The 27,109-nt window shown below is 45.2% G+C and overlaps 1 protein-coding gene across 4 annotated transcripts in view; it reads left to right on the top strand.

Moving 5' to 3' along the window:
* The window catches only part of mypn (myopalladin), a 414,790-nt gene that overhangs the window by 379,610 nt on the left and 8,071 nt on the right, over window positions 1–27,109 (top strand). For all 4 annotated transcript variants that reach the window (XM_068052409.1, XM_068052411.1, XM_068052412.1 and 1 more), the window contains 3 exons: window positions 2,015–2,138; window positions 18,397–18,604; window positions 26,731–26,896. In XM_068052409.1, coding sequence (XP_067908510.1) covers window positions 2,015–2,138; window positions 18,397–18,604; window positions 26,731–26,896 — 498 coding nt within the window. The remainder of the gene's footprint in view (window positions 1–2,014; window positions 2,139–18,396; window positions 18,605–26,730; window positions 26,897–27,109) is intronic.

The raw sequence follows: 27,109 nt of genomic DNA, 5'->3' as shown, positions 1-27,109 counted from the left end.
CTCCCTCTCTGACAGTTGCAGAGAGTGGTAATTCTCAGCTGAGCTGCTTTGTGGTTGGTTCTATTTTTGTTTAAATCGCAGCCGTCAGTTTCACAGCTGACAGGTGCTTAGAGCATAGACTGCACTTCTGAACTTTGGACGAGTGCGTGGTTTCCAGCGGGTTCTTAAAAAAATCGGAACTCACCGGAAAACCACAAACCTGTCCAAATTGGAAACGTTGTCTCCGCTCTAAGCACCTGACAGCTGTGAAACTGACAGCTGTGATTTTATTAAAGTTGGACTGGTCTGGAAGAAGAAGCCAATGGGAAATTTCTCATCCCCGAAATTACCAGTCACAAACCTCAAAATTTTTACCATGGATACTGGTGTCTGCGTACGGACACAATGCTGACCCCTGTTCAGCCCCATGAACCTGTTTCACTATACAATTGACTATATTCACCATACAATCGACACAGATCATGGTTAACCTGTATCTTAGCACCATCTACCCACATTGGTTCCTTATCCCTTAATATCCTTACAGAACAAAAATCTGTCAATCTCATTTTGGAAATTTTTAATTGACCTAGTCTTAACAGCTTTTTGTGGGAGAAAGTTTGCACCTACTCTTCGTATGAAAAAGTGCTTATTTACACTACCCTGAATGGGTTAGTTCTAATTTTAAGGTTATACTCCCTTGTTCTGGACTTTGCTTATCAGAGAAAATCATTTCTTCCTTTCTACCCTATCAAATTCTTTAATTACCTTAAACACCTCAATTAGATCACTTGTAATCTCCTATACTCAAGAGAATATAGACCTGGTCTATGCAACCTCAATTTAATTCTTTTAGCCCCAGGTGTTAGTAACTTGTCAAGGTTACTGTTGGGTTTAAGTTGACCTTGAAGCTGACATGAACATGCCACATAATTTAGCAAACTGACAAGATAATAGTGACAAGAGATTTTTTTGTTATCCTGGCTCCCATCCTTTTGTAGGAGTGGAATGAATAGAAGATACAGGCATGCAAGTGGAGAACTCTAGCCATGTCTGAACGAAAGCTGATTGTTTTACTTAAAAGACCATATCTTGGTCTAAACAGTGAGGCAGTCTCTGAGGAGGCTAATTACAGAAATGTGTGGTGATACCTACCGACCCACATTGACCCTTCTCCCAACCCCCACCCAGACTTGAACTGCTGTGCTTATTGCACTAAAGGTCGTAATAACATCATGAATATTTTTGTTATTGGATCATTTCAATTATCAAGAGGGGGAAAAGTGAATATTATGGGCCAAATATCTGTGTCGCCTTGGTTTCAAGAACCTGGTAGAATTGCAGGTATCTGTTTCTATATTATGCAGATCAACTGCGAGACAAATAGCACCAATTAACTTTGTTCCCTACTTTCCTCAAGTGTGATTGACTACAGGCACATGGAGGTAAATATGGTAACAATCTATCCCCCTGTCTTACATTAATCGCAAAAGCTTTCATTTGGTCAATGTGCTGAATGAAACATGTGAATACAAGGCATTCAAGGTCAAAGTATAATTCCTTTATCTTCAGTCATTCATATTTAAATATGTTTGTTTCTTTCCCTCAATGATCTTGCCACAATTATTTTCTAATGCAACTTCTGTGCCTTCTGAATGCCAGCAATAACCCAGATGAGAAGTAGAAGGTAAACACAGACACACAGTACCATCAAAGAAAATGGATAGCCAGCTAGAATTAGAAGCTGAGATACATAATTCAAGGAAGAAATCACATTGGTGAAATGATATCCAATAAATAGAAAGTAAACATAGGTAATGCTTAAGATAATTTGTTGCTGAATCAATTTCACAATGGTCTAGCAATTCAAGTATAACTACTTAAGTCTCAGGTTTTTCTTAGGTATAGACCAATGTTCTCTGCATTTATTGAATTTGACAGCATATTTCACTGTTTGCATTTTACTAATAAAGAATACAAGTGAATAATGCCAAATTGTCCACAGTAATGCAGTTTGTGATGTATTAAATGACAGGACAAGGTCTCGTGTATCAAAAGGCGAAGAACCTGTACAGGAGCGTTTTTTCTGCCCCCATTTTCTTCAGGCGCCTGGTGACATGATTGTTCATGAAGGACAAATTTGCCGATTGGATTGCAAGGTACAAACTACAAATTATAGCTCAGATCATAGTGAAAAGTGTGACAAAATTGAAGTATTTTAGTCTACAATGTATTGTGGTGTTGGTTTCTTTATTTTAGCACATAAGGAGTTAAAAACCCAGTTACTTCACAAAAATAGATGAAAAAGGTGAGAAGTCAATATTTGCATTGCATTTTAGTGCAGGAGTCATCCCTCTATCAAATCGAGGAGCTTACAACCACTGGAAGATCTATCATGTGATTTAAGTGGGAAGCCAAAATATAGTAACAAGGTATTTCTATTTGATCCCTAGCACATGACAAATTACCAAAATAGTGAACAGCTTAAAGGCACACTCTGGGGCTCACAATTGAAGAAGTGGTCTCAGATCCTGAACAGCACAAAAATGTTGAGGTTAAAAAGCCACAAACATAACAGATGGCATCAAAGCTGTAATTATTTGACAACCTTCTGACATTTTTATCTTAGTTAGAAACTAGTGTTGAGAATTTACCGTAGAACTGATACCCATTTGTTAGTGAGCACACTTTCCAGTACTTTATGAAGAATTGTAGCAGGTATTTGTGGAACACTATTGGTCGATATTGTGAAGAAATCACACTATGTTACTGTAAAACTGCTGAACAGTTTTCTCACATTACTTTGTATTCAACAATCGTTTGCATGTGAGGTTAGATTTTAAAGATGGTAAATCATTGGTTGCTGCGTGTGCAAGATTAACTGATAATGCGTATTTTGACAGTGAAGCGGTGCGTCAGAAGTATGCAAGTGAAAAATGGATCCTATTATGTTACCTTGCACATCAATACAATGCTATTATTGAAATAAAAAGTAAAAAGGCTACTAATGGTAGAAGTTTGAAAAAATGACAGAAAATAACGGCAATAATTAGCATCTAAAAAGACAAAAGATGTTCTGGAAAAGAGCCTGTAGCCAGATCATGAACAAATAATTTCTCTTTTCATATTTTATGTGGACCCGCTATATATTCCCAAAACCTCAAAAAAGGTTCTGAAGTTCAAGCTCCAACTTGTTCTGAAATTATTTGGTAAAACAAACGTATAATTACTGTTCTAGCCTAAGGAAAGACATGCTTCAGGTTGTTCTGCAGATTGCTTGCTTGAGTGCTTGATTGCTTAAGAGAATCATCCTGGGAGATTCTCAATGATGTAAATACAGATAGCTGCTGCAGCATGCTGAGAGTTGTAGACCAGGTGTAATTTTCAGGTGAGTTAGAGTGATAGTTTTGGAAAGGATATCATCTCAAATTCTAAGCTTCTCAGAATCTGAAGTCTTTGAGTAAAGCCATAAATAAAGATTCATGGACTTAAAATGTAATAGCAGGCCCACATAAAATATGAAAAGAGAAATGATTAATTCATGATCTGGCTACAGGCTATTTTCCAGAACATCTTTTCTCTTTTTAGATGCTAATTATTGCCATCATTTTCTGTCATTAATTTTTTTTTAACTTTTTATCTCTATATCATCATATTGATGTGCATGGTTGTTGAGAATTATGTAGTTTTTTGATGTCCAAATTTTGGGAGATGGTGAAGGTTTTACTGAGGGCAAGCAAATCAATGACTCCAGAGCTATCATGGCAGATAAATAGATAGATAGCACTGTTGTGTTGTAGGAGCAGCAGATAACCCACAGCAAGGTTTCACAAACAGTGTTGAGACTATGACCAGATAATAAGTTCTAGTGTAATAAAAACAAAAAGTGCTGGAAAATATTCAGCAGGTCTAGCAGCATCGGTGGAGAGAGAAGCAAAGTTAACGTTTTAGGTCAGGTCAGCAACTGTCTGATGAAAGGTCACTGACCTGAACCGTTAACTCTGCTTCTTTCTCCACCGATGCTGCCAGACCTGCTGAGTATTTTCCAGCACTTTTTGTTTTTATTTCAGATTTCCTGCATCTGCAGTATTTTGCTTTTATTAACAAGTTCTAGTGTTGTTGGTCGAGGGATAAATATTGGCCAGGACACTGAGGAGAATGCTTTGCTTCTAGATAATGTCTGGAGATTTTTTACATCCATCTGAAAGGCCAAACAGGATTCAATTTAATAACTCTGACAGTACGGCACTGGAGTCGAGATTTTGTACTCAGGTCCCTGGAACGTGACTTGAACCTATAAGCTTCTAGCTCAGTGGAGGGCCAAAGGCTAGGCATCTGAGAATTTCAATGACTTAATGGTTCCTGTGATAACAGGAACCATCAGTTGAGAAGACTTAGAGTTAGACTGAAGGTTAACTTTCCTAAGGAAATGTCAGGATACCCACAAATAGTTGGAAAGAATCTCACTCAGGAAGCTTACTAGTATACTAGTGAATGGAAGCTACTCAGAAGGTTCATGAAGGGACCAATGAGAGGGAACAACTCAGGGAGGGGCTCTCACTAAATAGTGGGAGTTATTCAGGATTGTCACTAACTGAGAGGGAATTATTCAGGAGGCTCAGTAATGTGATATCCGAAAGTAGTCCTATTAATAAGTTATTAGTGAGTATCCCAAATTTAGGCCCATTCACAAGGCTAATAGACTAGCTAGGGGAGTGCTCCAGTATGCTGGTCAGAGAAAATATAATTTGGAAGAATTGTAAATAGACTAGCCAAATGGTATCTTACTCAGAAAAAGTGTAAATATCAGTCAGTCAGGAGACTTACTAATAGACAAATCGGAAAGAATACCATATAGGAGTTTCCCTAAATCCTCAGTTCCTATGAAAGATATGTTTGATTTTTTTGAATACTAATCCTCCATGCATTGATATATGAGATCTTGGGCTTCACAAATAGAGACATTGTGTACAAAAGCAGGGAAGTTATGCTGAACCTTTCTGAAGCTCTGCTTAGGCCCCAACTGGAATATTGCATCCAGTGCTGGTCACCACACTTTAGGAAGGATGTGAGGGTCCTTGAGAGGGTGCAGAGATTTACCAGAATAGTTCCAGGGAAGGGGGATTTTAGTTACAAGGTTAGGTTGGAAAAACTGGGTTTGTTATTCTTAGAACAAAGGACATGGAGGAGAGATGTAATAGAAATGTACAAGATTATGACAGGTTTAGATAAGTTAGACAAAGAAAAACTGTTCCCATTAACTAATGGTACAAGGACTAGGGGACACAGATTGAAAGTTTTGGGTGAAAGATGCAGGGGGAATATGAGGAAGAGCTTTTTTATGTAGCGAGTGGTGATGACCTGGAACCCGCTGCCCACAAGGGAGGTGGAAGCGGAGATAATCAATGACTTCAAGAGGAAGTTGGATGGCCAACTGAGAGAAATAGACTTGCAGGGTTATGGGAATCAAGCCAGGGACTGGGACTGACTGCATAGCTCCATGGAAAGCTGGTATGGATTCGATGAGTTGAATGGTCTCCTTCTGTGCCGTAAATGACTCTATGTCCAGACTGCCTTTTCTTGTGCTCAACAAAGTGGACTGTGTGCCCATGTTTTGATAAGGACAATGGAGCCAATGCATTCACACATCTTCTAGTGAGTTGTGCTGTTTACCATGATAAAATCATAAAATGATATAACACAGAAGGAGACCATTTGGTTAGTGAGAGCTCAAGCCCCTTTTTGTCAGTTATCTAATGTTCAAGCAGTGACTATTCACAGAATTGTACAGCATAGAAAGAGGCCATTTGGCCCATCGTGCTTGTGTCAGCTTTTTGAAAGAGTTATCCAATTAGGCCCACTCCCCTGCTTTTTCTCTGTAGCTCTTCATGATGGAGGGAGAGAGCTATCATTGAGTCACATTGACCCCAAGGTGGCACACCTAATGATGCAAATTTGGAACCCAGTCAACCTTCTGAGGCAGACTTGGGAAAAGAAAGTTTACATAGCTCCTTTTAGGACCTCAGGACATCCCTAAACACTTTACAGCCAACAAAGTGCTGTAGGAAACACAGCAGCCATTTTGCACATAGCAGGTACCTACAAACCCCAATGAAATAAATGACCAAATAATCTGTTTTAGGTGTTGATTGAGGGATAAATGTTGGCCAGGACAATGGGAAAACACCCCCGCTCATCATTAAATAGTGCCTTGGGATCTTTTATCTCCACCTAACAGGCCAGAGGGGCTCTGATAGATGGCACCTCTGGCAATGCAGCACTCCATTATTACTGCACTGAAGTGTCAGCCTAGTCTCTATGCTTACACTTTTGGGGTTTGAACCCACAACCTTCTGACTCAGAGATGACAGTGAGCTATGACTGACACTTGGTAATCCACTAACTGAGGGCACCGTTGATGATTGCCTGACCAGCTTGGTTTAGTTTGGCGCCTGAAAGCATAAAAAGTGCCTGTGTGGATTATTCAATAACTTGATTCGGAGGCTCTTGAACATGGTGATGGGGGTCTACACAAATCATATATCAAAATAATTTATCAAAAAAGGGCAAAAGGTGCCAGTGCTCAGAAATGGAAAAATGTTTCCAGTTTGGCAATCTGTGTCACTGTCACGGTCAGGTACAGTTAGCCAGATGCAAACTAAACCTTCCTCAACTCTTATTTAACAATATTCCTTATCCCAATATCAGCACACACCCTATATCTGCAGCCAAACTTCTGATTGCTGCACAATAATCATAGATTGTGAAATTCATTTGCATAGCGCCACTATACTGGCCTATCTGCAGAGTTGAAGTCCAGAAGGTGCTGATGGCTGCTTTCCGCACAGCCTATGCTGTGTGAGGACACTGGAGTGGCACGTGCAGGTGAGTCCCCTTCGTGAGCCTTAAGAAGTTGAAAGAATAATATCATGACATCACTGATGTCAACAGGCTAATGCATTACACCAATACAAAAATTGACAAATGAAAGTGCAGGGAGCACCTTCCTTATTCACTCCTAAAACAAGCATTAACAAACATGATTAGCCGTGTTCTGGGGCTATTTAAAGGGCTGCTCAACAAGTTGCAGTTGATATGCTTTTGACTTACTTGTGCTAAGACAAAGCTGGTGGAAGCACTGTGGTGATTTGCTGGAGGAGTTTGAAGGATTCAGCTGATCACAGAAAGTCTGAGAGAATTACATTGCCTTGCGTAAGTACAAGGACAGTAGTTGCATTGCCATTGCTCTGCAGCATGAACAGGACAGGCAGAGGATGAGGCGGCAAAGAAGGGAACCTCTGCAAGTATGGAGGAGAAGGAGGGCTCTCCTTAGAAGGCCCTACCCCAGGATGGTCTTCCTGGAGCACCAATCCTACATTGGGATAAGCCAGGCGCAGCGCCTCACAAGGTTTTCCTTTACTGAGGAGGTAGTGGTGGAGTTCTGTGACCTCCTTCATGAAGACCTGGAGCCCTCAAACCAGGGCGAGGACGGCTCTCCCAGTGCCAGTGAAGATCACCATCGCCCTTTCATTCTTCGCAACTTGTTCCTTCCAAGTAGGAGCTGGCGACATTAGCAACGTGTCACAGTTCGCCTTCCACAGAAGTACTCGGGAGGTGACAGAAGTGCTGTATAGCAGGAGAGAAGACTTCATTCTCTTCCCCTGAGGAGTGAAGACCAGGCTGAAAGGGCACGTGAGTTCGCCTGGATAGTGAGCTTCCCAACGGTGCAGGGTGCTATTGACTGTACACACAGGGTTCCGAGTGGCACCCACATCAACAGGGAGCAATAAAACAACTGCACATGCTACCACTGTGGCAATTAGGGTGTGACCACACCAAGAAATTCATCTCAGTGAACGCCTGTTAATCTGGCAATACCCACGATGCTTTCATCCTCTGACAGTCTGCACTACCCAGCATCTTTGGACCTCCAAGACAGACAACAGGGTGGCTACTTGGTGATGAGAGATAACCCTTCCAAAATTGACTCAAGACCCCATCCACCAACCCACCACGTGAGTTCAGAGGGCTTTCAACAAGAGCCTTGAAGCTGCATATAACACCGTGGAGCAAGCTATCAGTATGCTAAGGCAGAGATTTTGCTGCTTAGAACACTGATAGGGATCCCTGAAGTACAGGCCCAAGAGGGTCTCCGTGGTTGTGGTGGTATGCTGTATCCTGCACAACCTGCCAGTTCTGAGAGCCCAGCCACTATGTCCTGGTATCTGGAGTCCACCATGGGGTCAGGGGGGGAAGAGGAGGAAGAAGAGGAGGAGAAGGGGAGGAGACCACATGCAGCATGTCCACCAAGATAGAGCAAGAGGAATTGCATAGTGGGGCTTCACTTCCCTTGTGCATCCCCTTAATGGTTATCTTGCGGGTGCCTTTGCCTATCCTGATTCTCCTATACAGTACTACACCAGTGGCTGCAGCATGGCTGGTGGAAGGCTGCTGACTTTGACTGGGGAAGACTGCAGCTAACCTTGGAGGACCCCCCTCGAACAGCTCTGGCGTTGAGGGCCTGGCTTTGGACTGCACTACCTCAGCATGGGTGGTAGCAGTCGGGGCTGGCTGGCTGAGAGACAACAGCAAAGGCACTGGCAGAGTAGCAGAGTAGCAAGGGTGGGAGCAAGAATGTTGCCATGTTAGAGAGGACAGCAGGTTTTTGTGCTCCAAGGTACTACTGCCATTCCCATGGGGTGGCACCTCAGTAATCCTCATAACCTGCTGGAGGACTGATTGCTGGACTGCTGTAAGAGCCTGCATGCCCTATCAAGCACCAAGATGCACATCCATGATGCAGCTGTCTGTGCCTGGATGACAGCAGTCACAGACTGGATGGTACCAGGCTAAGCCTGCATGTCAGCAACGAGGGATCTCATGACCTCTGTCTGAGCTTCCACTGCAGCACTGATGTATCGTCATGTCCCCACCAGTGCTGCAGTGGAAGCTCATACAGCGGCCAGCAGATACTCCATCATGACTCAGTCTGGCAGTGCCATCATGCAGGTCCCACCACTTCCATGGTGATAAAGATAGGCTCCAAGCTTTGCACTATGCCCTGTGCCATGGTGGAGCCAGATATTTCCATGTATCTAGCCAGTGACTATCTGGCAGGCCTGCAAATGCACCAAGCATCTCGGTGTGCATGTTCATTAGCATTTTCCTGTAGTCCGCTCCAACAAAGTCATTACCTGTGTCCCTTTCAGCAGAACTGGTGTGCGACCTTGTCCTCCAGGGTGGTCACAGATGAGCTAACCTATCCCCCTGCCTTGGCTGCAGCCAATTTGTGCTCGGTGACTTACCATGTGCAGATCTTGACTCTAAGCGAGCTTCTAAAGTTCACGTAGTGCCAATATCTGAGCTGATGGCTGCGAGTGGCAATGCTTCTTCCTCAGAACTCTCTTCCTCCTCACGTTCTTCCACTTAAGGCTGCAGGGGGTGAGCAGCCAGCAATTCTTGGCTATCCGAACGCACAGAAGAGTAAGGGGAGGTAGGGGTGAGGGAAGGGGATGGGTAGGAAAGTAAAAGATTTATGATCACTCCATCTGCAGTTGCCATTTCATGGCACCTTTCAGGATAAAAGTGAGCTGTTCATGGAGAAGGTGCATAAGGCATCAACTTGCCATCATCCAGGATGGCCTAAGCAGTGCTGGGCCCCACTGGCTAAATGGGACTGGTGCCAAGGATCCTGAGAACTATCTGCTCAAGCATGCTGAGAGGATGTATTCTTGCTGGTCCTCTGCCGGTCATCTGCCTTTTCCGCTTGTGACGTTCTTCCCTGACAAGAGAAGGGCAAAATGTCAAAAGGGTTAGATTGAGGGCAACAGCATCATATGAGTCGGATTGAAGGCACAGAATCAGATGGTTCCGATTGAAGGCACAGAATCAGATGGATCAGATTGAAGGCACAGAATCAGATGGTTCCGATTGAGGGCCACGGAATCAGATGGTTCAGATTGAGGGCCATGGAATCAGATGGATCAGATTGAGGGCCACGGAATCAGATGGTTCAGATTGAGGGCCACGGAATCAGATGGTTCAGATTGAGGGCCACGGAATCAGATGGTTCAGATTGAGGGCCACGGAATCAGATGGTTCAGATTGAGGGCCACGGAATCAGATGGTTCAGATTGAGGGCCACGGAATCAGATGGTTCAGATTGAGGGCCACGGAATCAGATGGTTCAGATTGAGGGCCACGGAATCAGATGGTTCAGATTGAGGGCCACGGAATCAGATGGATCAGATTGAGGGCACAGAATCAGATGGTTCAGATTGAGGGCCACTGAATCAGATGGTTCAGATTGAGGGCCACGGAATCAGATGGTTCAGATTGAGGGCCACGGAATCAGATGGTTCAGATTGAGGGCCACGGAATCAGATGGATCAGATTGAGGGCCACGGAATCAGATGGTTCAGATTGAGGGCCACGGAATCAGATGGATCAGATTGAGGGCCACTGAATCAGATGGATCAGATTGAGGGCCACTGAATCAGATGGTTCAGATTGAGGGCCACAGAATCAGATGGTTCAGATTGAGGGTCACGGAATCAGATGGATCAGATTGAGGGCCACGGAATCAGATGGTTCAGATTGAGGGCCACGGAATCAGATGGTTCAGATTGAGGGCCACGGAATCAGATGGTTCAGATTGAGGGCCACGGAATCGGATGGTTCAGATTGAGGGTCACGGAATCAGATGGATCAGATTGAGGGCCACGGAATCAGATGGTTCAGATTGAGGGCCACTGAATCAGATGGTTCAGATTGAGGGCCATGGAATCAGATGGTTCAGATTGAGGGCACAGAATCAGATGGATCAGATTGAGGGCCACGGAATCAGATGGTTCAGATTGAGGGCCACGGAATCAGATGGTTCAGATTGAGGGCCACGGAATCAGATGGTTCAGATTGAGGGCCACTGAATCAGATGGTTCAGATTGAGGGCCATGGAATCAGATGGTTCAGATTGAGGGCCACGGAATCAGATGGTTCAGATTGAGGGCCACTGAATCAGATGGTTCAGATTGAGGGCCACGGAATCAGATGGTTCAGATTGAGGGCACAGAATCAGATGGATCAGATTGAGGGCCACGGAATCAGATGGTTCAGATTGAGGGCCACGGAATCAGATGGTTCAGATTGAGGGCCACGGAATCAGATGGTTCAGATTGAGGGCCACGGAATCAGATGGTTCAGATTGAGGGCCACGGAATCAGATGGTTCAGATTGAGGGTCACGGAATCAGATGGATCAGATTGAGGGCCACGGAATCAGATGGATCAGATTGACGGCCACAGAATCAGATGGATCAGATTGACGGCCACGGAATCAGACGGTTCAGATTGAGGGCACAGAATCAGATGGTTCAGATTGAGGGCCACGGAATCAGATGGTTCAGATTGAGGGCACAGAATCAGATGGTTCAGATTGAGGGCACAGAATCAGACGGTTCAGATTGAGGGCCACGGAATCAGATGGTTCAGATTGAGGGCCACGGAATCAGATGGTTCAGATTGAGGGCCACGGAATCAGATGGTTCAGATTGAGGGCCACGGAATCAGATGGATCAGATTGCGGGCCACGGAATCAGATGGATCAGATTGAGGGCCATGGAATCAGATGGTTCAGATTGAGGGCCACGGAATCAGATGGTTCAGATTGAGGGCCACGGAATCAGATGGTTCAGATTGAGGGCCACTGAATCAGATGGTTCAGATTGAGGGTCACGGAATCAGATGGATCAGATTGAGGGCCACGGAATCAGATGGTTCAGATTGAGGGCCACGGAATCAGATGGTTCAGATTGAGGGCCACGGAATCAGATGGTTCAGATTGAGGGCCACGGAATCAGATGGTTCAGATTGAGGGTCACGGAATCAGATGGTTCAGATTGAGGGTCACAGAATCAGATGGTTCAGATTGAGGGCCATGGAATCAGATGGTTCAGATTGAGGGCACAGAATCAGATGGTTCAGATTGAGGGCCACGGAATCAGATGGTTCAGATTGAGGGCCACGGAATCAGATGGTTCAGATTGAGGGCACAGAATCAGATGGTTCAGATTGAGGGCACAGAATCAGACGGTTCAGATTGAGGGCCACGGAATCAGACGGTTCAGATTGAGGGCCACGGAATCAGATGGTTCAGATTGAGGGCCACGGAATCAGATGGTTCAGATTGAGGGCCACGGAATCAGATGGTTCAGATTGAGGGCCACGGAATCGGATGGTTCAGATTGAGGGCCACGGAATCAGATGGATCAGATTGAGGGCCACGGAATCAGATGGTTCAGATTGAGGGCCACGGAATCAGATGGTTCAGATTGACGGCCACAGAATCAGATGGATCAGATTGAGGGCACAGAATCAGATGGTTCAGATTGAGGGCCACGGAATCAGATGGATCAGATTGCGGGCCACGGAATCAGATGGATCAGATTGAGGGCCATGGAATCAGATGGTTCAGATTGAGGGCCACGGAATCAGATGGTTCAGATTGAGGGCCATGGAATCAGATGGTTCAGATTGAGGGCCACGGAATCAGATGGTTCAGATTGAGGGCCACTGAATCAGATGGTTCAGATTGAGGGCACAGAATCAGATGGTTCAGATTGAGGGCCACGGAATCAGATGGTTCAGATTGAGGGTCACAGAATCAGATGGTTCAGATTGAGGGCCATGGAATCAGATGGTTCAGATTGAGGGTCACAGAATCAGATGGTTCAGATTGAGGGCCACTGAATCAGATGGTTCAGATTGAGGGCCACGGAATCAGATGGTTCAGATTGAGGGCACAGAATCAGATGGTTCAGATTGAGGGCCACGGAATCAGATGGTTCAGATTGAGGGTCACAGAATCAGATGGTTCAGATTGAGGGCCATGGAATCAGATGGTTCAGATTGAGGGTCACAGAATCAGATGGTTCAGATTGAGGGCCACTGAATCAGATGGTTCAGATTGAGGGCCACGGAATCAGATGGTTCAGATTGAGGGCACAGAATCAGATGGTTCCGATTGAGGGCCACAGAATCAGATGGATCGGATTGAAGGCACAGAATCGGATGGATTAGATTGAGGGCCACGGAATCGGATGGTTCAGATTGAGGGCCACGGAATCGGATGGTTCAGATTGAGGGCCACGGAATCGGATGGTTCAGATTGAGGGCCACGGAATCGGACGGTTCAGGTTGAGGGCCACGGAATCAGATGGTTCAGATTGAGGGCCACTGAATCAGATGGTTCAGATTGAGGGCCACGGAATCAGATGGTTCAGATTGAGGGCCACGGAATCAGATGGTTCAGATTGAGGGCACAGAATCAGATGGTTCCGATTGAGGGCCACAGAATCAGATGGATCGGATTGAAGGCACAGAATCGGATGGATTAGATTGAGGGCCACGGAATCGGATGGTTCAGATTGAGGGCCACGGAATCGGATGGTTCAGATTGAGGGCCACGGAATCGGATGGTTCAGATTGAGGGCCACGGAATCGGACGGTTCAGGTTGAGGGCCACGGAATCAGATGGTTCAGATTGAGGGCCACGGAATCAGATGGTTCAGATTGAGGGCCACTGAATCAGATGGTTCAGATTGAGGGCCATGGAATCAGATGGTTCAGATTGAGGGCCACGGAATCAGATGGTTCAGATTGAGGGCCACGGAATCAGATGGTTCAGATTGAGGGCCACGGAATCAGATGGTTCAGATTGAGGGCCACGGAATCAGATGGTTCAGATTGAGGGCCACGGAATCGGACGGTTCAGGTTGAGGGCCACGGAATCAGATGGTTCAGATTGAGGGCCACTGAATCAGATGGTTCAGATTGAGGGCCACGGAATCAGATGGTTCAGATTGAGGGCCACTGAATCAGATGGTTCAGATTGAGGGCCACGGAATCAGATGGTTCAGATTGAGGGCCACGGAATCAGATGGTTCAGATTGAGGGCCACGGAATCAGATGGTTCAGATTGAGGGCCACGGAATCGGACGGTTCAGGTTGAGGGCCACGGAATCAGATGGTTCAGATTGAGGGCCACTGAATCAGATGGTTCAGATTGAGGGCCACTGAATCAGATGGTTCAGATTGAGGGCCACGGAATCAGATGGTTCAGATTGAGGGCCACGGAATCAGATGGTTCAGATTGAGGGCCACGGAATCAGATGGTTCAGATTGAGGGCCACGGAATCGGACGGTTCAGGTTGAGGGCCACGGAATCAGATGGTTCAGATTGAGGGCCACGGAATCAGATGGTTCAGATTGAGGGCCACGGAATCAGATGGTTCAGATTGAGGGCCATGGAATCAGATGGTTCAGATTGAGGGCCACGGAATCGGACGGTTCAGGTTGAGGGCCACGGAATCAGATGGTTCAGATTGAGGGCCACTGAATCAGATGGTTCAGATTGAGGGCCACTGAATCAGATGGTTCAGATTGAGGGCCACGGAATCAGATGGTTCAGATTGAGGGCCACGGAATCAGATGGTTCAGATTGAGGGCCACGGAATCAGATGGTTCAGATTGAGGGCCACGGAATCGGACGGTTCAGGTTGAGGGCCACGGAATCAGATGGTTCAGATTGAGGGCCACTGAATCAGATGGTTCAGATTGAGGGCCACGGAATCAGATGGTTCAGATTGAGGGCCACGGAATCAGATGGTTCAGATTGAGGGCCACTGAATCAGATGGTTCAGATTGAGGGCCACGGAATCAGATGGTTCAGATTGAGGGCCACGGAATCAGATGGTTCAGATTGAGGGCCACGGAATCAGATGGTTCAGATTGAGGGCCACGGAATCAGATGGTTCAGATTGAGGGCCACGGAATCAGATGGTTCAGATTGAGGGCCACTGAATCAGATGGTTCAGATTGAGGGCCACGGAATCAGATGGTTCAGATTGAGGGCCACGGAATCGGATGGTTCAGATTGAGGGCCACGGAATCAGATGGTTCAGATTGAGGGCCACGGAATCAGATGGTTCAGATTGAGGGCCATGGAATCAGATGGTTCAGATTGAGGGCCACTGAATCAGATGGTTCAGATTGAGGGCCACGGAATCAGATGGTTCAGATTGAGGGCCACGGAATCAGATGGTTCAGATTGAGGGCACAGAATCAGATGGTTCAGATTGAGGGCCACGGAATCAGATGGTTCAGATTGAGGGCACAGAATCAGATGGTTCCGATTGAGGGCCACAGAATCAGATGGATCGGATTGAAGGCACAGAATCGGATGGATTAGATTGAGGGCCACGGAATCAGATGGTTCAGATTGAGGGCACAGAATCAGATGGTTCCGATTGAGGGCCACAGAATCAGATGGATCGGATTGAAGGCACAGAATCGGATGGATTAGATTGAGGGCCACGGAATCGGATGGTTCAGATTGAGGGCCACGGAATCGGATGGTTCAGATTGAGGGCCACGGAATCGGATGGTTCAGATTGAGGGCCAAGGAATCGGACGGTTCAGGTTGAGGGCCACGGAATCAGATGGTTCAGATTGAGGGCCACGGAATCAGATGGTTCAGATTGAGGGCCACTGAATCAGATGGTTCAGATTGAGGGCCACGGAATCAGATGGTTCAGATTGAGGGCCACTGAATCAGATGGTTCAGATTGAGGGCCACGGAATCAGATGGTTCAGATTGAGGGCACAGAATCAGATGGTTCCGATTGAGGGCCACAGAATCAGATGGATCGGATTGAAGGCACAGAATCGGATGGATTAGATTGAGGGCCACGGAATCGGATGGTTCAGATTGAGGGCCACGGAATCGGATGGTTCAGATTGAGGGCCACGGAATCGGATGGTTCAGATTGAGGGCCACGGAATCGGACGGTTCAGGTTGAGGGCCACAATTCTGTGCAATATAATCTAATTTTTAGTCTTCTGTTACAATGGAGAAATGTTTCAAAAACTAAAATGAATTACAGATCTGGGCTGGTGCAGAAAATTCATTAATGTTTAGAGTTCAAGGAATAAATGTTTAATACATTTCAACATTTTGAAATCAACTCTATTTTGAATTTTTTCTTAGTCGTGTCAGCGTAAATTTTGTAAGTAGGTATTCCTGGCACACAGGTTTGCACAATCTCAGCGCTATCAGGAAATGGTCTGCAAAGGCTGGCATGTCCTGAGTGATCTGCCATGCATCAGTTGCCAGTACAGTGCTTTGGTGAACTATGTGATCTTTGCTGGTTAGGCTGCAGGAGCACTGTCAAGTACAACTGGGATTGTCTTACCTCTGCACACCTGCACCAAAGGTTTCTACAACTGTAACAACTATTTCTATTTATATAGCGCCTTTAACATACTAAAACATCCGAAGGGGCCTCACAGGAGCATTATAATGCATAATTTGACAGCAAGCCATGTAAGGTGATATTAGAGCACATGGCCAAAAGCTTGGTCAAAGATAAGGATGTGGGCGTCGCTGGCCAGGTTTGACTTGATCACTTCCACATCCTGAGTCTGAATAGCCCACTAATACACAAAGGTGTTTTGATGGGGAAAATTCTGGGCTTATCGGCATCACCATATTGGTGAATGAGTTTTACCTTCTGTAACAATTTTGAGATTAACATTTCCAAGGGATTATGGAGGCCGATTCAGACCCACTGGAGCATTGGTCATCACTAACCCTAACCCTAACCCACCTCCTCCTGGAATGTGTCTTCGCAAAGCAGGTGTGGAAAGAGATGCAGTGGTTTTTGTCGAGGTTCATCCCAAGCAGCTCTGTAACACAGGAGTCTGTGCTCTACGGGCTGTTCCCAGGGACGCACACCGAGACAAACATCAACTGCTGCTGGAGGACCATCAATTCGGTGAAAGACGCCCTTTGGTCTGCCCGAAACTTGCTGGTCTTCCAGCGCAAACAGTTGTCCACCACCGAATGTTGCAGACTGGCACATTCCAAGGTCCAGGACTACGTGCTGAGGGACACACCAAAGCTTGGGGCAGCCGCAGCAAAGGCTCAATGGGGAAAGACCACAGTGTAAGGTCCCCCCACCAAGCTGAACTGAGGGGCTGGATCCATGGGAAACCCCTCGAACTGTATCGTTAATATTTTCAATTGCTGTAAATGTAAAACTGTAATTGGCATGACAATTGTGAAATGGAAGGGTTGTGAAGAAACTCATGATAGTATTGAATGAAACTGACCTCCCTTGCAATGTTTGTATTTTTTGGTGCTATTTTGAAACTGTTTGGCAATGTAAGTTTTACAGATTTTTATGAATAAAGTATATTTTGGAAATTTAAAAAAAAATCATTTTGTAAGTCCTGTTAACAGCTTGGTCACAGCAGTTCAATGGTCAGGGCAGTCACTTAAATTTGAACAAACACATACCATTGTGTGGTCTGATTGCTCCAGCTATTTCTTGGTTAACATATTCATGAAGTCAATCCACCTTGTCTGTGTCTCTGTATGAATAATTTCATTTTAGCTCCCAGTTCATTTTAGGGGTTCAATTAAAAGTCTTGTTGGTTCCTGGGATATGAAACTTGGCCCATTTCTGACAGTTGTCAATTTACAGATTGTCTTCATAGTACATGCTTGATATGTTAATGTCTGTTTACTTTAAATTAAATGCATTCTTACTGCAGAACTGGCTACAGTGGGTCTCATGAACAAGATGGGCTTGGAGAGGGCATGAGGGGAGATAGGAGAGAAACTAGAGAAAGGTGTGAGCTCGGCGCTAGGTCGGGGCGGGGGAGGGGTGGGGCGGACAGCTTTTGAGGAAGCTTGGCCCAGTGGGCTAGTGGAAGCAGCAGGGGCAGCTGACTGGGTGGTCTCAATCTCAGTGGCAAAGAAGTCCATGAGGTCCTTGCACTTATTGTGGAGGTAAGGGTGGAAGAGAAGGAGAGGGGTTTAAGGAGACAGCTTGCAATAGAGAAATGAAGCCAGGCATTATCTTTGCATTCCAGGATGATCCTGGAATAGGAAGCAGTTATAGCAGATGAAAGCAGGACCCAATGGTCAATGGTGCATTACGTGGTCTAGCCAGATCTGGTGGTGAAATGGCTCAACCAGTTGTCTGCCATATCCTTTCAAGTCTACATCCCTTGGATATAAGATGAACGGAGATGACTTGGCTATGTGGGATGTATTCCCTACAGAGTCTGTATGCGCTCCATTTTGGAAAATTGAAACCCTTCAAATGAATGTAGATTCTCAGTAAATTGATTTAGAGACTCTCAAACATGATAATGTGTTTCAGTTGATCCTGCCTGGTGAGTGTGAGCTCCTAATGTGCATCCCAGGATTCAATTGTGTATTACAAGAATATCCACCTGAAAAGCTGAATTATGTCAGAAAATTAGAGGCTGTTTTCACTGTATTTTGCACAGACACAACACTTCATCATTCAAGAGATTTACCCTGTATTAAACATATTCTCTTTTTCTTCAGGTGAGTGGACTGCCAAACCCTGACCTTATGTGGCTGCTGAATGGTAAACCTATCTTGCCAAATATTACCCACAAGATGCTTGTGCGTGAAAATGGAATTCACTCCCTCTTGATCGATCATCTTACTGCAGAAGACGCGGGGACTTACACATGCATTGCAACGAACAAAGCAGGACAAAGTTCCTTTAGTTTGGAGCTGTCTGTTGTAGGTAAGATATAGCTCAGACAAAAAAGTTCATAAGTTATCCATTATTCTCGTATAAAGCAGATGAATTTGCCAATGATGTTCTTGCCAAGCAATCACTTAACGATGATGGAGGGAGAAATTGGACTCAGTAGCACATGTGTTTTAGGTACCATAGGGCCTCCTAACAGTTGAAAATGGCAGCTGAGATACATGCGCATGCTTCCAACAACAATTGCTCTGGACACCTTATTGATAAAGGGTTTGTGCGCGCACACTTAACAACAGCTGGCAGCATACAGAGCAGGCAGATTATGATGTCAATCAGTGTACAACAACACTTATTTTATGCCAGCGCTGCCATTTTTGAATGCCATGCTCTAGCCTACACCCTGTCTTAAACTTGAACAGCTGAACACAATGTTAAATAACATGAGGGATGCCCCCCACCACCCCGCCCCCACCAGCACTACTTCAAGTGGTCATGAACTATTTGCAAATTAGTTGTTGGATTATTTCTTCTGTCTGCTGGTGCAATTATATACATTTTTGGAATGTTACTATGCTTACCTAAAGTTTCAGAAGTCTGCAGTGAGTGGTCTAGCTGGTGTTGAAGTACTTTTTTGTTCGTTTAAAAGCTTGGGCTGAAACGAGTTGCCTCCAGAGAAGGATGGCCTGCTAGGCCCCCCTCTGGCTTTGAGCATAACTGGGAAAATGAACAGAGATCACACAGAGCAGGACAAACTGTTAAAAGAGGGAGGAGAAAGAGGGGGAGAAGGGTTCTCAGCAGGAGGGCATATCCACTGCTGGTCTTTCAGGAGGACTTCTCCTACCTCAACCTCAGCAAGGACCAATGCTTGAGATGGCTTCACTTTGCAAAAGAGGTCAGGACTGAAATCTGTCAACTGCTGCATCTACAACTGCGGACTCAAATCAGGGCAAGGACCGCATCGTCTATGGCTGTCAAGGTGACCTTGGCTCTTAACTTTTATGCATCTGGCTCCTTCCAGGTTGAATCATAGAATCAAAGAATCGGTACCGCACAGAAGAAAGCCATTTGGCCCATCATGTCTGTGCCTGCTCCCTACGAGAGCAACTCATCTAGTACCAAACCACTAGAGAAAAATCTAAGAGGAATGAAATTGGACGGATACCCAGCATCGACCTAGGCACTGGAAATGACAATGGCACACCCAGCCCTGTCAACCCTGCAAAATCCTCGTTACTAACATCTGCACGCGTATACCAAAATTGGAAGAGTTGTCCCACAGACTAGTAAAGCAACAGCCTGCCAGAGTCATACTCACGGAATCATACCTTACAGACAATGTCCCAGACACCACCATCATCATCCCTGGGTATGTCCTGTCCCACCAGCAGGACAAACCCACCAGAGGTGACGCACAGTCATATACAGTCGGGAGGGAGTTGCCCTGGGAGTCCTCAACATCGACTCAGGACCCCATGAAGTCTCATAGCATCAGGTCAAACATGGGCAATGAAACGTCCTGCTGATTACCACCTAACCCACCGCACTACCGCCACCCCCCCACCCCCCAACCCCCAGCTGATGAATCAGTGCTTCTCCATGTTGAACACAAATTGGAAGAAGCACTGAGGGTGGCAAGGGCACAGAATGCACTCTAGGTGGGAGAGTTCAATGTCCATTACCAAGAGTGGCTCGGTAGCACCACTACTGACTGACCTGGCCAAGTCCTAAAGGACATAGCTGCTAGACTGGGTCCGCGGCAGGTGGTGAGGGAACCAGCAAGAGAGAAAAACCTACTTGACCTTGTCCTCACCAATCAACCGGTCGCAGATACATCTGTCCATGACAGTTTTGGTTGGAGTGACCGCCTCACAGTCCTTGTGGAGATGAAGTCCTGTCTTCACATTGGGGATACCATCCATCGTATTGTGTGACACTACTACTGTGCTATATGGGATAGGTTTCAAACAGATCTAGCAACTCAAAACTGGGCATCCATGCAGCTCTGTGGGCCACAATCAAACACAATCAGTAACCTCATGGCCTGGCATATCCCACACTTTACCATTACCATCAAGCCAGGGGATCAGCCCTGGTTCAGTGAAGAGTGCAGGAGGGCATACCAGGAGCAGCACTAGGTGGTGGACAATTAAACAACTAACAGGAGGAGGGGACTCCACAAATATCCCCATCCTCAATGATGGGGGAGTCCAACACATCAGTGCAAAAGGCAAGGCTTTTGTTAGTCTATTCTCGATCATCAGCAAAGTGATGGAAGGTGTCGTCAACAATGCTGTCAAGTGGCACTTACCCGGCAATAACCTGCTCACTGATACTCAGTTTGGGTTCTGTCAGGGCCACTCAGCTCTTGACCTCATTACAGCCATGGTCCAAACATGGACAAAAGAGCTGAACTCCAGAGGTGAGGTGAGAGTGACTGTCCTTGACATCAAGACAACGTTTGACCGAGTGTGGCATCAAGGAGCCCGAGCAAAACTGAAGTCAGTGGAAATCCGGGGGAAAACTCTCCACTGGTTGGAGTCATACCTAGCACAAAGGAAGATGGTTGTGGTTGTTGGAGATCAATCATCTCAGTCCCAGGACATCACTGCAGGAGTTCCTCAGGGTCATGTCCTAGGCCCAACCATCTTCAGCTGCTTCATCAATGACCCTCCCTCCATCATAAGGTCTGAAATAGGGATGTTCACTGATGATTACACAATGTTCAGCACTGTTCACGACTCCTCAGATACTGAAGCAGTCCACGTCCATATGCAGCAAGCTCTGGACAACATTCAGACTTGAGCTGATAAGTGGCAAGTAACATTCGTGCCACACAAGTTCCAGGCACTGACCATCTCCAATAATAGAGAAACTAACCATCTCCTCTTGACATTCAAAGGCATTACCATCATTGAATCCCCCACTATAAATATCCTGGGGTTTACAATTGACCAGAAACTGAACTGGAGTAACCATATAAATACCATGGCAACAAGAGCAGGTCAGAGGCTAGGAATCCTGCAGCAAGTAACTCACCTCCTGGCTCCCCAAAACCTGTCCATCTACAAGGCACAAGTCAGGAGTGTGATGGAATACTCTCCACTTGCCTGGATGAGTGCAGCTCCAACAACACTCAAGAAGCTCGACGCCATCCAGGACAAAGCAGCCCACTTGATTGGCACCCCAACCACAACATTCACTCCCTCCACCACTGACATACAGTGGCAGCAGTGTGTACCATCTACAAGATGCACTGCAGCAGTGCACCAAGGCTCCTTAGACAGCACCTTCCTAACCTGCGACAAGGGAAGCAAATGCATGGGGACACCGCCACCTGCAAGTTCCCCTCCAAGCCACACACCATCCTGACTTGGATCTATATTGCCGTTCCTTCACTGTCGCTGGGTCAAAGTCCTGGAACTCCCTTCCTAACAGCACTGCAGATGCACCTACACCACAAGGACTGCAGCAGTTTAAGAAGGCAGCTCAGCACCACCTCCTTAAGGGCAATTAGTGATGGGCAATAAATGCTGGCCTAACCAGCGACACCCAGATCCCATGAATGAACAAAAAAAATGTAGCCTGAATATGGAGTCAAGGCCCGACTTGATATTGGAGTGAAAGTTGAGTTCACTTCAGGCTCAGCTTGACACTAAGGATTGGTTTGCCGATGTCATACTCATCGTTGAACTCCCGTTTACAGAAAACGTTTTAATAATTTTGAGGCCATGCTAAGACTTCATGAGAGCCAAAAATTAGCATTGATGTATGTCTTCAACAGCAGCATTCTGATTCCCAGTACTCATCTCACAACCGAAAGCATAGTGTTCAACATAGGCATTCCATTGGGCTTAGTAATGGCTGTCCTGGAATTTGAGCAGGGAGAGTGCTTGCACCTCAAGTGTCCATCTGCAGGCGGCCCAGAATTTACAGTTTCCGACTCAGTCAAAACTACTTTGAATGTCGTAAGGGACTTGCAATCACCGTTTATGCTTCAGCTTCAATAACTGAGTTTTTTTTATTCGTTTATGCGATGTGGGCATCACTGGCTCGACCAGCATTTATTGCCCATCCCTAATTGCTCTAGAGAAGGTGGTGGTGAGCTGCCTTCTTAAACTGCTGCAGTCCTTGTGGTGTAGGTGCACCTGCAGTGCTGTTAGGAAGGGAGTTCCAGGATTTTGGCCCAGTGACAGTGAAGGAACGGCGATATAGTTCCAAGTCAGGATGGTGTGTGACTTGGAGGGGAACTTGCAGTTGGTGGTGTTCCTATGCATCTGCTGCCCTTGTCCTTCTACGTGGTAGAGGTTGCAGGTTTGGCAGGTGCTCTCGAAGGAGCCTTGTTGAGTTGCTGCAATGCATCTTGTAGATGGTAGACCCTGCTGCCACTGTGTGTTGGTGGTGAAGGGAGTGAATGTTGATGGTGGTGAAAGGGGTGCCAATCAAGTGTGCTGCTTTGTTCTGGATGGTGTTGGGCTTCTTGAGTGATGTTGGAACTGCACTCATCCAGGCAAGTGGAGAGTATTCCATCACACTCCTGACTTGTGCCTTGTAGATGGTGGACAGGCTTTGGGGAGTCTGGAGGTGAGTTACTTGTCGCAGAATTCCTAGCCTCTAACCTGCTCTTGTAGTCAGAGTATTTATGTGGCTGGTCCAGTTCAGTTTCTGTTCAATGGTAACCCCCAGGATGTTGAACGTGGAGGATTCAGCAATAGTAATGCCATCGAACATCAAGGGGATATGGTTAGATTCTCTCTTGTTTAAGATGGTCATTGCCTGACACTTGTGTGACGCAAATGTTGAAAAATATGAAATACTAAGTTTTTCAGATACAGCAGGGTACCAGGACAAGAGGGCCCAGGTTTGGGTTGTGAAAAGCATGTTTGGAACAAACATCAAGAAGTTTTTCAACACAAAAAGGAGAATCAGCAGCTGTAATGGGGTGGCAGGAATAGTGGCTGAGACCAGGACACTGGTTCGTTTAAGAATCAGCTAGATACTGTAATTGGAAGAGAGTAGGGTTTGCAATCTGGATTAAATATGCTCAGGGCCACAGGGGGTCTTGAACCTACAACCTTCTATCTTATAGGTAAAACTACTACGACTGAGGCAAGCTGATGCAGAAGCTCGGTTTTGAATGAGTGGGTTGATGGAAAATTGCAAACATTAACAATTGAAAAAAGTGACTTGAGACAGTGAATAATTGGAAGAGAGGCCACTCTCTGATATTCTGACAGCTCCATGCACTTTCCACATATCAAAGTTGCTCTTCTACTTGTAATATAAGAAAACACAACAACATGAATGGCCATTCACAGCTTGAGGAACCAAAATTAAAAAAAAACCCTTCCCACATTAGAGGAGGCCACCTTGGAAATCATTACCAAGGTGAGTGGAGGGGGAGTGGAGATCCTGGTTGCAAATCAGTATCCACATTGCTCCGAATGTGCTAAGAACACTACAAGACTTTGCAAACTGGATTTAAATAGTAATTAATCTATCACTTAGAAATTAAGCAGCACTACCACAGGAATTCAGCACCAGAAAACTGCCATACCATATCATGCCAGGAATAAAATAAAGCCAGATAAAATGTATGTCTGACAGCACCAATATAATTACTCAGCCTTAATGAGGCTAATTTTCCAATGCCTTGTATCCCAGGTATGTCTATTTTCTTGGAACAAAGCAAAGGGAAAAGCGGGTGGAGTTCCATTACACTGAGCCCAGCCTTTTTGTTCTTCATGCACACTTCTGTGGTTTCCCCCAGGCCAGTGTGAGACTATTTAAATTAAATAGGTTATAGAGAATCGGGACATCTACATAGGTTACATAAGCATAGAACTAGGTTAAATGTCAGGAGGTTTTTTTTGTTGCAGAGGCTCTTCAATCTTTGGACCAAGTTGTCAGCTCATGCAATGAGTGCAGATTTGCTGCAATTATTCTAAAGGGAGCTGAACCTGATATCTTTGCCTGATATCATTGCTACAAAAGGTAGGTGGGGCATTGAGTCATGTTCCTCATGGTCAGTGATGTTATGAACTCGTTTTGATCACCTTTGGGGGTCGAAGAAGAATTTCCCATTTTTTTCCCCTGAAGTTTCCTGCCTAGTTTTCTTTTAATCTGGTTTATTGCCTCTTCCAGGAGATTGTGTGGTCACTGGTGAGTGTAGGGTTTTGGGATCATGATACTCAGTTCCACCATGATTGTATAGGCTATGATAGAGTGTTCAGTCGATCTTTTCCTGTTCATTGCTTTTGTGTGTTGTATATAAACACAGCAGGATCCATTGCAAATTGTAGATAGTCCCCTCAGGTTACAAGAGATTAAGCAAGGCTGCTAACAATCTCCTCCTACCTCCAAAAAGATAAGTTAATTTTTGCAGGTCCAGCAAGGAATATCATGAGAACTTGAGGCCCTCTGGCTCTTTTTGGACAGCAGTCAGAAAGCCCCCGAAGCCCACCATCATTACCGTTGTGAGGCCTGAATAGTGGTATACTTTCCTCCCTGCTTTTGGGTATAAGTCCTTTCAAAGGGGCACATAAGCACGGGAACCATCAGGGCCTTGGTAATTATGTGAACCCACAAATAAGATTTGCATTTAGGCAAATTTGAGGGAAATTGGCCTCAACATGTGTTAATAGCAACACCAGTAGTAATGTCTAAGGGCTATTTTCAGACTATCAGTGTAATCTTCCAACTTCATACTACCAGTGGACAAGGCACCCCTCCCCCCCTCCCCAACCCCTGCTTCAAAGTTGGAAAATTACCCCAACAAGCATGCTTCAGAAGCAAATTGCTCTCTTCAGTCCTTTTCACAGATGGTACAATAGGAATGTAAGTGGATGTGTGCTTTCATTTGCTCATACCATAATAATTTGAATGGTTTTATTAGCGTGTAACTCAGTGACTTCCTCTTTCACACTGGATTCCTGCCAATGTTAAAATTTTCCCTCTGTATTTAAGAGGTTAATCCATCTGTAATGCACTAAACCTGAATTAAACATCACCCTTTTAGAATTCTAGTAATATTTAAGTATAGGTGATGTTTTCCATTGAATGTCAGTCTTGGTTTGGTCCAGTTTCCTGCTTTGTTCTTCATCAATCCGATGTAGGCTTTCACAGAGCATTGTGTATCCCAGCAGATTTGGAGGCTTTTTTCTGTTGTGCAATCTGAAATCCTGGTAAATTTTGGTTTTATTGATGTATTATAAGAAAACAAAGGTGATAGTCTATATCTAATATAGATTTAATTTATATATTGTATAGTGTAATATCGCTTTGATAGATAAGTCCCTCACTCATTAGGACAGATCCCACAACCAAATTTTTGAGTTTGGAATATTTATATGCTGATTAACATGTTGCATTGCAATGCAACAAATACATTCCCTTCCAGCTACAGAAAACAACTCTTAATTCCATCAGATTCTGCAAACATAAAAGTTTTTTTCTTTGTGCATTCACACATTGCATGCTCCAAGTTGACTTTTCTGGTATTACAATGCAAGAACACAAGAAATAGGAACAGGAATAGACCATATGGCCCATCAAGCCCGCTCTGCCATTCATAACAATCATGGCTGATCTTGGACGTCAATTCCACTTCCCAGCCCACTCCAAAATATCCCTTGATTCCCTGCGAGACTAAAAATCTATCTATTCCAGCCTTAAATGTATTCAACAATGGAGCAATAGTGCAAGTATATCCTTTCTTAAATGTGGAGGCCAAAACTGCGTACAATATTCCTGGTGCCGTCTCACCAAAGCCCTGTACGATTTTAGTAAGACTTCTTTATTCCTGTACTCCAATCCCCTTGAAATGCCCCTTGAAACATTCTATAATTCTATCTTTGATCCTAACAGGCTGCGGGTTTTCCATTTCAGAAGAAAAGTGTTAGCACTTGCCATCTCTGTCCTCATGCATCCCTCCTGTTGGTCAGTAATGCTACAGCTTCTTTCCATTAGTTTAACAGAACTGAAACATTCATGAAAAGAATAAATCTATGAGAGGAAGAACCATGGCAACAGGAAATAGCAGTTAGTATCTGCAAAAAACAGGGTGGGGAGAAACAATATAAAACTTTCAGAAAGGTCAAAGCTAATGTTCTAAAATACTTGTTTTGTTCTTCTGTTTCCATTTGTTTGGTTTGGTTTTGCAGCAAAAGAAATTATGAAGGCACCTGTATTTATCGAGAAACTGCGGAACACAGGAGTACCAGAGGGCCACCCAGTCAGAATAGAGTGCAGAGTGGTGGGCATGCCACCTCCTATAATCTTCTGGAAGAAAGAGAATGAGACGATCACTCCCAACAGGGACAGGATAAGGTGCGTCCAGGCTGCAGTGTATGGTATGACCATAGCTGCTGTTAATGTGACAGAAAGTTGCTTAGTAAAAATATGACTTGCCCTTTCCATGAGGAACCATATCTGTCAGGACTGCATTTTGGAAATTTGGACATACGTAGCACATGATTTCATGAACATTTCTGATAAGCTCCCAGTGAGAGATGCCTGAAGTCAGAACATTATCCTTATTGC

This window comes from Heterodontus francisci, chromosome 20 (genome assembly GCF_036365525.1).
Source record: "Heterodontus francisci isolate sHetFra1 chromosome 20, sHetFra1.hap1, whole genome shotgun sequence".
Lineage (NCBI taxonomy): Eukaryota > Metazoa > Chordata > Chondrichthyes > Heterodontiformes > Heterodontidae > Heterodontus > Heterodontus francisci.
Note: the sequence above shows the minus strand (reverse complement) of the source record. Positions and strands in the feature narration are given on the sequence as shown.